Source organism: Mustela nivalis (genome assembly GCF_964662115.1).
Source record: "Mustela nivalis genome assembly, chromosome: 5".
Taxonomy (NCBI): Eukaryota; Metazoa; Chordata; class Mammalia; order Carnivora; family Mustelidae; genus Mustela; species Mustela nivalis.
In genome coordinates this window covers 48,193,953-48,207,502 of record NC_139024.1, presented here as the reverse complement: position 1 = coordinate 48,207,502, position 13,550 = coordinate 48,193,953, and the positions used below count along the sequence as shown (strand labels likewise).

General features: G+C 38.6%; 1 protein-coding gene across 2 annotated transcripts; it reads left to right on the top strand.

The window, feature by feature from the left end:
• Positions 1-7,309: 7,309 nt before the first annotated feature.
• LOC309864589 (uncharacterized protein) lies at positions 7,310-13,238 on the top strand. Of its 2 annotated transcripts, XM_082730248.1 has the most exons (4): positions 7,310-7,368; positions 7,620-7,912; positions 11,611-11,727; positions 12,933-13,238. In XM_082730248.1, exons 1-3 carry the CDS (start codon positions 7,350-7,352, stop codon positions 11,638-11,640), a joined length of 342 nt encoding a protein of 113 aa, XP_082586374.1. In that variant the 5' UTR covers positions 7,310-7,349; the 3' UTR covers positions 11,641-11,727; positions 12,933-13,238. The 2 variants fall into 2 exon arrangements, 1 of the variants encoding a protein (XP_082586374.1); XR_014311629.1 differs by lacking the exons at positions 7,310-7,368; positions 7,620-7,912 and adding an exon at positions 10,331-10,582.
• The last annotated feature ends 312 nt before the right edge of the window (positions 13,239-13,550 follow it).

The following is a 13,550-nucleotide window of genomic DNA, read 5'->3' as shown; positions in this document are numbered from 1 at the left end:
TAAAAAGCCTTGTATGCTATCACAGACCCTAACCCTTATTTGTTTATTTAATGAGGTGTAACGCACAAGTAGTCAGTTTGTATGTGTACAGTTCTTACATGCAGAGCTCAGTAACTTTTTATATGCCTCAGTAATCACCACCCAAATCTAGACAATTTCCAGCACCCGAGAAGGTTCCTTTCTGTCCTTTTCCAGTCAATATCCTTTTGCTTAAAGGTAGACACCTAATGTGATATCTACTTCAGTAGATTAAATTTGCTTGTTTTTGAACTTCATATGTACAGAATCATACAGTGTTGATTTACTTTTTATCTTTTTAGAAGATTTATTTATTTGTTTTAGAGAGAGAAAATGATTTGTCTCTCTCTGCTTGACTTATTTCGCTAAGCAGGACATTGGGGAGGGTATGTGCTTTGGTGAGTGCTGTGAAGTGTGTAAACCTGGTGATTCACAGACTTGTACCCCTGGGGATAAAAATATATGTTTATAAAAAATAAAAAAAATTAGAGAGAGAAAATGAGAGAGAGAGAGAGCGAGCACGCAAATGGGGGAGGGGCAGAGGGAAAGAGATACTCTTTAGCAGACTCCCTGCTGAGCGTAGAGCTTGATGTGGGCTTCATCTTCTGACTCTGAGATCATGAACTGAGCCAAAATCAAGAGTCGGACATGACTGAGCCACCCAGGCACCACAAATCTTACAATATTTAAAATATCATTATTTAACTTAGCTATTAGTGTTATTCAAATTAAATAATCTTAATGTTAATTGATGTTAATCACCTCTGTATGGTGCTGTACAACTTTATGTGTTCTCTGTGGTTTATGCAGCTTAGGTGATTCATGTAATTTTACTTAATGTGCCAAAGCTACTTGGGTAATCTTCTTCCAGGTGGCAATATCCTTCCATCTCAACTATCACTGCCCAATTCTCATTCAATTTCAGAATCTAGTGCAAGTCCACCAGTCTTTGTGAAGCTTTTTCATAATAACTATTCCAGTCCACATTACTGCTCTGTTTTTTTGATCTCTGTGTAGTTCTTAGACCATAATACTTAGCATAGATATTAATCATACAGTGCTTCATATTATTTAGCTGTTCCACATATTTGTAATGTCTGCTTTCTAACAAATTGCGTGTGCCAACGAGAAGTTTCATTTATTATTATTTTTTTTAAATCCCAGAATAATGTAAATACCATTGAATAAAAATGGTTGAAAGTATGCATATGTGAGTTATTCTCTCTGTTATATAATCACCAAAAAAGAATGTGAGCTCTACAGTCAGACAGCCTGATTTGTACTGAGGCTCCTATTTATAGGCAGTGGGCTCATGGGCAATTTATCTAACTAACTCTTTTAAGCTTTAATTTTACCATCTCTAAAATAGAAGTCATGGCAGAATTTATATATGCATAGGTGCTCAGAACTTTTTATTTTGCCTCAGATTTTCAATCTTCTATTCTATTGCAAAACCATTCTTTGTATGTGGTTGGATCAGATTTCATTAACATTGTTCTTAGAATTGAGCTAGTGAATTGTGTTTGAATGATTGTCCCTCAGAAAAGAATTTCAGAGTAACCCATTGAGATGATCAATTCAAAAAACAACTCTCTTTCCCATTTAGACCCTTATCTGTTGGTTTTAATCCATGTTACTAGATGGAATTGTCTGCATTCTGATGTAGCATTTACCAGGCTCCTAAGAGGTACTAGCGCTATGATAGGGCATTGTGTGTGTTGGGGGTGGGTGTCATTGCTGTGTTAGGTTTTTAGGAGATGACTTAAGTACTGAGTAACAAGTTAATGGGGATGATATAAAATATCACTATCTGAATAACTAGAGTTGTTTTTTTCTAAAAGTGTTTTGTAGTAAAACCTTTGAAACTAATGAAACTAGAAGTAAAGTATTAGAGAAATGTTAAACTATATATATTTCCAAGTGACTTTCCGCTATGTTTAAACTCCAGGAAATGAGATATTTATTTGTATCCAAAACTTTAGGAATGAGTACATAATTTGGTTGAACAGTTTCTAGAGGAAAATTAGGCCAACATATATTACAAATTAATGAAAGGCTATTCTTTTGAGGATTATGATTGAAATGAATGATATTCTTCATTATATATATCCTACATATATTCTAAAAGTATTAAGATCATCTTATTTTATTTCATTTTTTAAAAGAGATTGTATTTATTTATTTGACACACACACACACACACACACACACACAAACACACACAGAGTACAGCAGAGGAAGCAGCAGAGGCAGAGAGAGAACATTCTCTGCTGAGTAAAGAGCCCGATGTGGGGCTCAATCCCAGGATCCTGGGATCATAACCAGAGCTGAAGGCAGATGCCTAACTGACTGAGCCATCAGGTACCCCAAGACCATTTTAAATTAAGCCTTGAAATGCAGGGGTTGGGAAAGATGGAGCACATCACCACACAATAACGTGGTCACAATATGGGGTACAAATCCGTGCTGTGGATCTTTTCCTGAATCAGCCTCATGCTCAAGTGAGCATATCATTAAAAAGAACAATAACAACAAACAAAACAACAAAAACAATAAAAGAACTTTTCATGGACTCCCAGATGAATGTGGCTTTCCTTCCATATTAGAACTAATTGAATTCTGACATAATACTCCCTTCCTCTCCTTTGTTCCAATTCTTTGGTATTTATATAGCAATTTTGGTCATATTTTGGTAATGATGTAGATTTATGGAGGATTATAACAGATGATTCATACAAAATCTTTTTTTTTTTTCATTTCTGGAATCCTCTTGGCATGACTTCCAAAACTCAGCCACTAATAGAACATAAATATAGAGTGGCTATGTTTCTATTTCTAGAGAAAAGAGTAGTAACTATAAGTACTAAAGACCAGGGGGTGGTTGGATTTTGGTACTTCCAAATCGGCAAAACATACTCATTTGCAACTTTTTAGGGTCATGTTCATGTGTTTATCTTGGTGCTTTGTAATAACATGGCTGGCCTTTGGCGGCTCTGTTTGTATATACATTCTATATTTTTTCTTCATATTTTTGGAGAGATTCATTTGGGTTCTAGGAACATTCTGGGAAGTTTAGGACTGAACAGGTGTAGAGCAAATATGTAGAACTTCTAGATGTTATTTTTGTTAAACCTGATGACAAAATCGTAACACCTCTTTTCCCAAGACATCTAGTGCTTGGTGCCTAGTATATTCACTAGGTAACATGCTATTAAAATTGCAATTGGACTTCATTTTGATATTCTCTCAGTGGAAATTAATTTTTAAGGGAAAGGAGAACCTGTCCCAGTACGTGAAACTGTATAGAAAAAAAAAAAAGAGACTACATCAACCCAAATATGTAACTTCAAATTTGTCATTTAAAATTGTTATTTTTGTTTATTTTTAATCTAAACTTGAAAACAACCAATGCCCAGCTTCCTTCATGCTTGGAAAGGGAAATCAATTCACTTTTTTTTTTTTTTTTAAAGTACGATTTATAATCCTTTCAACATTCACCAAATCTTTACTGAGGATCTGCTAGGTACCAGATCTTTGTTGAGGCCCAGGGATTCAGTAGAACAGATACAGATCCTGGTTTGGCTTCCGAGAGCTTATAAAAGACAGTCACATATTTTCTTTATCTTGCAATGCAATTTATATTCTCACATATGACCAGCTTTTCAATATAATATGTGTACATATATATATTCTTAAGTATATGACATCAATGATAACTGATTCATTTGAGTATGTAGTGACTCAATATATTATGCTTAGCTTTTTTTATTGAGGTAAATTGACATATAATGTATTGGCTTCAGGTATACAACATAATGATTTGATATTTGCATATATTACAAAATGATCACCACAATAAGTCTAGTTAACATCCATCACCACCCATAGTTACAAAAAGTTTTTTTTCTTGTTATGAGAACTTTTAAGATTTATTATATTATCAACTTTCAAATAAGCAATACAGTGTTATTAATTATAGTCACATGCTATACATTACATTCCCATGACTTCTTTATTTTATAATTGAAACTTTATTCTTATATTTTTTATTTTTTAAATTGTTTTAAAAATGTTTTTGTATTTGTTTGGGATAGAGACAGAGAGCAAGTAAGATAGAGAACATGAGTTGGGGAGGGGCAGAAGGAGAGGGAGAAGTGGGTCCTCTCCACTGAGCAAGGAGCCAGTTTCGGGGATTGATCCCAGGACCCTGGGATCATGACCTGAGCCAAGGGCAAATGCTTAACTGACTGAGCTACCCTGGTGACTGTATAACTGGAACTTTATTCCTTTTGACCACCATCACCCATTTTGCTCCTCCTTTCCCATTTCTGCCAACCACTCTGTTCTCTGTATTTATAAACTATTTTTTTTTTAAATTTGTTTTCACATATAAGTGAGATTGTACAGTAGTTGTCTTTCCTTTCTCTGGCTGACTTATGTCACTTAGCATAATACCAAGAGATCCATTCGTGTTTTTGCAAATGGCAAGGTTGCCTCCTTTTTATGGCTGAATAATATTCCATTCCATATAGCTCACATATGTATCTCCCCTCACACCAGTCAGAATGGCTAAAATTAAAATTTATCTATTCACCTATGAATAGACATTTATGTTTTTCCATATCTTGGCTATTGCAAATAATGCTGCACCGTACATGGGAATACATATATCTTTTCAAGTTAGCATTTTCATTTTCTTCATTTAAATGCCCAGAAGTGGAATTTTTAGATCAGATGATGATTCTATTTTTAATTTTTTGAGGGACCTTTAAACCGTTTTCCACAATGGCTGCACCAGCTTATGTTCCCACCAACAGTGCACACGAGTTCCCTTTCCTCTATATCCTTGATAATTCTTGTTATTTCTTGTCTTTTTGATGACAACCATTCTAATAGGAATAGGTGATATCTTATTGTGGTTTTGATCTGCATTTCCCTGATGAAAAGTGATATTGAGTATCTTTTCATACATTTTTTGGCCATTTGTATATCTACTTTGGAAAAATGTCTATTCAGAACTTCTACCTATTTTTCTTTTTAAAATTTCTTTTAAAGTTTTTTTTTTTTTTAATTTATTTGCGAGAGAGAGAGAGAGAGAGAGGGCGCACAAGCAGGTAGAGCCACCGGCAGAGAGAGAAGCAGATTCCTTGTTGAGCAAAGAGCCTGATGCTGGACTAGATCCCAGGACTTGGGATCATGACCTGAGCCAAAGCTTAGACACTTAACTGACTGAGCTACCCAGGCATACCCCTCTGCCCATTTTTAATTGGATTGTGTTATGCCTTGATTTTACGACATGCTTCTTTATTAACTCCGCAGTTATTGATCATTTACATTTAATCACTATCAAATAAAGGCACAACTAATTATTAAATAATGCTATCTATAAATATTCATAAATGAGACAGAATGTGTATACAAATTGTATTTGAAGCCACATATTATAATCAAAAGTGGCCTCTAAAATGATAATTAATATAGCTGGCATTTGCATTTACATAGGACATTTATAGAAGTTACATTTATCAAGTTAAACATATTTATAGCACATGTGGATGCTGGATAATTAAAATAACCTCTGCACAGGAATTTATTTTAGAAACTGACATAGGGAAATATTTTAACTTCCATATGCTTTGAGTAATTGTGTTTAAATATATTTTTCTTCTCAGAAGTAGTTATTTCACTTATTTTTAAGGAGAATTCAATACACTTAAATTTGTCCTTTTTCCAGATGTATTAAGGAACTAGTAGATACTGTGACTCTGAACTGAGGCTTTATTCCCAGCCCAAAAATGTTTAATCATTTTTGTATAATATTGATTGAGTTGGCTTAGGTTAGATGTTATGTTCTCTCATTTCCGTGCCTCCTTTTGAAAAGATAATGAGTGCTGTATTTTATGTATATATACTGCGGTAGGCTATGTGATGCACCATCCCCTTACTTTGCCCCCCTCAGATCCCTCTTCTGGATTACAGAAATTATTCTCTCAGTGGTAGGAGTGCTGTTAGAAGAAGGTCATCAGGTATCAGCCCTCTTTGGGATTCCCTGCCTTGAGAGGCCCACATCCAATGGCTGGTCAGCATACAGTATGAAGGCCAAGTAGTCTCTGAAAGGCTTTCCAGCCCCACAGCTCCCTGCGGGGCTGGCTGAGGCTGCTGGGGGGCACTGGGATTTGCAGTGCAGTTCAGCTTCTCTGCTATCTACTCTTTCTTCCACAGGTGTTGATTCCAAGAGCTTTCCCACACAAACCTCCATCTCCAAGTATGCTATCTGGGAGATGGAAGGGGTGAAATACACCCATTGAATACTCAGGAGTCAATGTCTTGCTGACATTGCAAATTGAGAGTGAATTCTAGCAGCTATTACTACACAGAAATGTATCCTGATTACTTAATTGATGTAAATGTTAATGAAGATAGAGTATCTTGATTTTATTAATAGTTTCTGATGCTCTAAAACAATCAGCTTCTTAATCACAGATAGCTAGTAATAAATTAAGAGCAGAGGAACAATATGGCAAATAACTGAACACACCAGAAAAATTAAAAAAAAAAAAAAAAAAGTCCATAGTAGTCACATTTTTTTTTTGTCAAGTCTTAGTGCTATTTTGACCTGCAGATTGAGCAGGCTGTGGTCTGATTTTAAACAAAGGAAAAGATGAAACAGACGCTTGTTAATCATACTGGAACTTCTAAAACAGCTGTTGCTATGGGAGATATTGTCCCAGTATTTCTTTTGAATTTTACATGAGGACATTTACTCCCTCTTTGGCATTGCAAATTACAGGAGTGATTTAGGTAGTTCTAAAACGCATAACTTCCTTTCCCTATTTGAATGCACAGCTTTGCTGTTTTGGCATCAGTTCGAAGGTAATGCCTTTTCAGCAAAGCAAGGGAAACTCTCTGAACTATAATTGCTCACTGAAAACGTGTTTTATTATTGGTACAATTTCTCAAGAAAGCTGTAAAGAATAGAAACTGTGCTTAGGGAGTTAATGAAACAATACCTTGTTTCCTCAGCCAGTTTTTCCAGGTGCAGCATCTGCCCCTCTCAAACAAAATCTCTAGTTTCGGCCTAGACTAACCCCGGCGCATGTATCAGTGGTCAGACCCAGAGAAGTGGGGGCTCATCCAAGAGAAACAAGATTAAAAATTCAGCAAAAGACAGAAATCTGGACGTGCACCAAGCAACTTTTCATCAGCATGTCTGTCCTGGAGGAAACATTTTCCAGTGGCCTCCTTCCTTTTTCTTTAGAAATGAGCTCAACGGCAGTGTTCCCAGGCACTCGAACAAACGGTTGGCTTTAGGCACCGAGAAGCATTAATAAATGACGCTGTTCGTTAAAGGTATCTTCGCTGCCCTGCCCCCTCAAGTCAAAGTCAAACCCAGCTAAAAGCCAATTCGAGCACAAATTTCTCTGCAGTCCACACGGGGACTCCACGTGATTCTCCTAATGGCACGGGATTTGGGTCAGGCGGAGAGGGCAGATGTGGCAGGCAGAAAGAACACTATTAGAGATGCTGACCTCTGCTAGAGAAATGGCAGAGTTTCCGGGACTCATTAACTGCTGCCTCTCGTTCATTTATTTTCCACTTAGGCTCCCTCCAGCTCCAGCTGTGGATGCAGAAGCCCCGAAGGCCACCGCAGCAGGCCTGGTGCCAGCAGAGGGCGCAACCCCAGCCCCAAGCCAAGGAGGCTTCCTTCCACCTGGCCACAGGAAATGCGCGGCTGCGGGTCGGGCTGCAAGGCTTGACCTCCCTCCGATGTTCTACAGCTTTAGCGGGTAAACTGCCCCTATCAGGCAGGTACATGTGGAGGTCAGAGACACTGAACACACACAGGGTTCAAGTGTTTTGCACCACGAGGTGTTTACAAGAAAAGGAAAGCCTGGTGAGTCATCCCTCTATTTTTAAATGGTAGCTACTAAGAATGTGTATGTGCACGTTGCCACGCTATGCATTTAAACCCACCAAACATTAAATGTGAATGTGTTCAGAGGATGACGTGGGAACAGAATGCTACTTACCAAAGAACTGTAGCAGTGATTTCAAAAAGCTCATGAGGAGGTGGGGAATTCGATATTTTGCTTGAGCTGTTTGGTTTTTATCCACCTGGGTAACGGTGGGGTGAGGAGGGCAGGCTGTTCAGTATTCAGAAGGAAGCAAGGCACATGAAGGTCACCATCATCCGTAATGCAGAATTACAGCAAACCCTGTCCAAGTGGCAGCTGGTCCACAGGCTGTGTTGCAGGCTGTAGCCTTAAATAAGGGAAAGGAAGCAGGACTTAAGGAGGGCAGAGGATGAGAACAGAAGTGATGCTGGTGGAGAACGCCAGAACAGCCAAACTGTTCTAATGCTCTGCCACTCCCCTTCCAATAGGGGTGCTACACAGATTACTTTAAAGTGGTGTCGAACCACATTTCTGCAGAGTCCTTCAACTTGGTGTCATTAGCAAACCAGATGAGCACACCTTCTGTGCATCCCTTGAAGTGATGTAAATACTGATCAGGAGGGGACCTGTGTCTGGGAATCTTCCACTAGGGTGACACCGTTTCATTAATCAGTATTCCTCAACATAGTAAACAAAATGTAAGTCCTGCTAATTGCCTTCATTCAACTTGCATTTCTTATGTTGTCTATGGGACCGAGACTTACCAAGTGATTTGCTAAAGACAGACACACCTTGCTATTTTTTTTTTTTTTTTTCCTCTGAGACAGAAGAGTACAGTGATTAAGCACAGACTTTCAAGCTAGCCCACCTGGGTTTGAGACTTGGCTCAACTATGTACTAGTAGTTGTATGTCTCTGAGCAAGTTCACTTAACTTCTCTGTGCCTGTAAGTTTCCTTATCAGTAAAATGGAATAATAATAATGTGTGGGTTCCTGTGAGGATGAAATGAGTTAGTGACAAGTATGTATGCCCAGAACAGTGCTGAGCCCATACTCACTGCTGACCAAGTGTTGGCCTTGGCTGCCATCATCGATTGTCACCACTGGGCCACCCACCCCAGACAAATGGTGAGCCTGTTGGCTGTTGGTATTGAACCTGTGTTGATAGCCACCCATCACTGTTCACTCCCCAGTGCACAGAAAATCAAGGTTTAAAAATCAGTTCTAGAATTTTCCTGCAATTTATCCCTGGTGAGGCATCCCTTCTGTATAATACAGTTTATGTGGGCTAGGAAATACTCCATGGGTATAAAATATATAGTGAATATTAGATATCTAAATGATGTGTTCTCCCCAAAATAGCATGTATTCTGCTGAAAGTGGTTTTTTTCTACCAGTAGCTGGAGTTGTCATACTTGGGGAAAAGCGAGTGGCTTTGCCACATTACTGTACATCCCCAAATAGGTTATTTAACCTCCCTGAGCCCCAGGTTTTCATTTTTTTTCTTATTATGAAATTGGAATGAGAATACACATTTCATATATTCATTTATTCAGAGGCAGTGTATTGAATAACTGGTATGTGTCTTGCATAATCTAGATTTTAAAAGTTGAGCCTAATGTGGATAAAACAAAGTCTTTGCTGTGACAATAAGCAGACAAAAATATCTAATATATTAAGTGATAAAAAATGCTGTAAGAACATAAAACAGAATAAGGGGCTGTCCCTGAGCAAAGGACAGCAGGTGTGATAGCTTTTCTACTGGTGGCTATTCCTATATTTGAAAATTTTCCAGTCGGAACTGAGAGGTGAGGAAATCTCGTAAAACTATCTGCAGGCCCATGAGGCTCTTCTCCAGGGGTCTCCTTTTTGGAGCTCCCTTACCATGGCTTTCAATAGGCTGGAGGCCAGGGCGGGGGGGCCTTCGGAGGACAGTGGCTCGTCCCCATGTGAGAAACACAGATGATCATGTCCTGAGAAGAAGGGCGTTTGCTCATGTTCATGGCTTCAGTATCTCTTCACGAGAAAAGAAGATAATGATATTTGTAATTATTTCAGCAATGAGTTATTTGCTCCAAAATCACTGAAAATACACTTAACACTGGAAGTGGAAGGTTTTCCCATTGTCACCCTGGGACTCTTTAGGGGATGCATCAGCAGTTCATGGTATTACCTTTATTGGTACCCCGGAGAACTTTCTCCAGAGAAATCTGTGTGCTGGTGGGCCTTTTCACCTCCTGTAGCTTAGAAGGAGCGCCGTGCTACTAGTGACTGTGGCCACTGAAAGTTATTTCTGGGCTATTTGAAGTGCTTAATAAAAGCTCCAGGGCACTCGGCAATCTCTGCGCAGCATATGTGGTCTCACTGTGGAAGCCGTTGTTCATCTGGCAAGACCCCGTGCAGCACAGTTGGACTGGTTCCTCAAGAAGTGTCAGCAAGGCGCCGTAAGGATTGGGAGGCTGAGCTCTGGTCAGAACTTGTATGTTTTTAGGATCTCTAGGACTTCAAATTGCCCGTGACTGGTACCGCAGACCCCTAGCTGACCGCTCCTCCCGGCGTCCTTGCGGCATTTCCATCCTTTTGCTGGGCCCTTATTCTTTTCCAGCTGAAGTGCTCTCCATGTGTAAATCAAAAGTGAAAGTTGGACAGGGAGATTGGACCCGAATTAAGGTCTGTTTTCTTTATTTTCCTTCTCAAATGGAGTTGTCTGAATTTCAAATCATGTCAGTTTGCTTACTCTGGCTGAATTTCTTATTTCTTTGGTTGATTAGTTCTTGATATTAGACCATGGTTTGTCCTAATATTGTGTTCAATTATTTCCAAAGAAACCTTTGGAAATAATTTATTAGGTTTTCAGGGAATATTCTGGGTTTTCCCTTCCAATCTCTGAGCCTTGTCAGTATTGTCCAAAACCTGGATGTCCAAACAGGCCTCCCGTGTAGTATGTTCCCCTGGCTTTACCCCATCAATGTGTTCTACGGAACAGATGCTAGGTTTTTAGATTCGAACTAACACTAATACTAAAGCCCACACTGACATCCTATTTCTCATAAACATTCAAATTTCTGGATGAATTATAGAAAATAATTGTTGTGGACTTTATAAATTGTAAAGTTCTCTTGGCTGAAGGAAATGTGTTACAATTCTCTGAATTTCTCCTTAAATTTGAGCAATATTTTAAGAAGTCATCTCCCCTGCCAGGCTACCTACTCGGGGTTGGTACTGCTTTGTAAGTGCTTTCCATTTGGACTTTCCAAACTGCGAGTGGGTTGAGGAAGAACAGTCATCATTTGTTCTCCTCTAGGATTAGATTACACGATAGTTGCTAAGGTGATGTTCTACACAGAGTATGCACTTTCCTCTGTAAACACAGGTTTTAAAACCTCCACAGATATACCCTGGGTCAGACAGGTCAAAAATTTGTGGTGTTAGTTTCTCATAAAAAGGCACAGGCAAGCTCGTGGGTGATGATAGGAATGTAAACAGTGAAGCAGAACTCCTACCAGTGATAATCAGAAAAAAAAAAAAAGACTTAACCGATGCCTAGCAGCCAAGGTACAAAATGGCAAAGCTAAGTGGAAAATGCCTCAGGAGGCACATTATATGGACCAGTGCGTACTGGGACACTGTTTGCTTCTCTCTAGTGAGTTTTCCATTAACACTATGAAATATTTATAACTCACCCCATTTCTTTTCAGAATTGTCAGTTCATTCCAGGCAGTACTTAATCGTTTGGAGCTTAGTACCTGGTTCCTCTGTTTGTGTTCTGAGAGAGAAAGAATGCTCTGATTTTGGTCTCAGCAATGCCTCTCCTGGTAGGCCATTCTTAACTCAAATATTAGGTGGTGAGAGATGCAAAATGGGTGACAGGGGTGGCAGGTGATTTCCTTTACTTTTTTTTTCTGGAGCGGCTACAATGAAGATGGGATGAACCAGTAACACTTGTGCAAGGCATTGCTAGCTTCTCTCATGGTGGAAAGGTGCTTCTGAAAGTCGGGGACAGAGAAGAATTGGATGGCCACATCTGCTCCTGGTTAAACTTCCCTTAATTCCAACCTGAGCAGCCTTGGTACTCTCTTCCTTGTTTGCACTCAGAAAAAAGCTTCTTTCTCACAAATGTTTAATCTGCAAACTTCATAGGTTTTTCAAACACTACAGAGTCCAGCACAAAGGGCCTCACCTCTAGCAGCACCTACCACCCAAAGGCCTCAGGGGCTGCTTGTAGAGGGTTACCTGACAAGATCAAACAAATGGATTGAGAAACAGCTTTTTGAAACCTACCCTGCTCTTAAAAAGATTGTAACAAGATGACAAGTAAAATCCCCAAGAAGCTTTCTTTAAATTACTTGAACCATTTATCATCTTTAAGAAAGTTACTAAAGTGAATTTTCACCCCATTTCTCTCTCTCCCACCTTCTTCTCAGATTCCCTCATTTAATTTCTTCTCATAATTGGAGAAATGAGCAATTTTCCAATTCTGTTAGAATGTCTGTGAGATGATAAAGAGAAAAAAAGTTAATCAAATGGAAGAATTTGTGGAGGGATATTAGGTTCAGAAATAAATTATTTCAACATGTGAGGTTTTTATCGGGCTGCCAAAGAAAATCCATGCAGTAGGTCACAAGAATAGGATCAGTAGCGGGTAGGCTTAAGTTTCTTGGTTTAGAAAAACTTAAGATGGGTGTTCGGATATTACATTTTCTAAGAAGTTGGGTGGTTAGGAGTAGGGTATCTACTTATGATTATAAATTCAGAAAATAGATTTTGGCGAACTTGATTAGAAGTGAATGTAATAACTATTAAATGCCCGTCATAAAAAATGACGCACTATATTTGACTATATTTTGTTTCAGAATTTTAAATTGTAAGTTCTGGGCTAGAAGGAAGAAAATTGAGTTGTAGTGTTGATTTTGTCATTAACAAGTAATGTAATTTTGGTAAAATTCATTTAAATTTTAAGGGCCTCAGTTTACAAAGATGAACATACTGTTGCCTAATTAGATAATTTCTAACCTTCCAGCTCAAAGATTCACTCCAAGCAAAACAGAGATATTTTCAGCTTCACTTCAGACATATCCTCTGCTTTCTAATTGGATTTGGTTAGAAATGGTACTACATATCTAGATGCTTTGTAGTTTTTACAAATCTGTGCTATAGCATAAGTAATCCTTTACTCCTTCAGCAGAAGTTTGAGGGCTTCTGGGACTAAGAAGAGCAAGATGCATGAACTAAAATTTGCATGTTGCAACCTCAGTTGACCTCTCAAGGTTGTCCAGGAAAAAATTACACTAATTTCTTTTATAGGCAATAAATGCTTTCTGTGTAACTCTGAGTGAAGTGATGTTTTTGTTCTTGTTCTACATTTCTAAACTCGTTCTGAAAATACAACAGGCTTACAGGACCATCAGTAAAACAGAATTAGGAAGCTTCGTTAAGTTGGTCACGATAATGAAGAGCCAAAATCATAGACCTTAGAGAGTCTGAGGAAAGCTCTTCTTCTTCTTCTTTTTTAAGATTTTATTTATTTATTTGACAGAGAGAGATCACAAGTAGCCAGAGAGGCAGGCAAAGAGAGAGAGGGGGAAGCAGGCTCCCCGCTGAGCAGAAAGCCTGATATAGGGCTCAATCCCAGGACCCT

Excerpts from the sequence above, each read along its gene's own strand:
- LOC309864589 (XM_082730248.1), top strand. Across the intron at positions 7,913-11,610 it reads TACAAGAAAAGGAAAGCCTG|AATTGTCAGTTCATTCCAGG; the intron begins GTGAGTCATCCC and ends ATTTCTTTTCAG.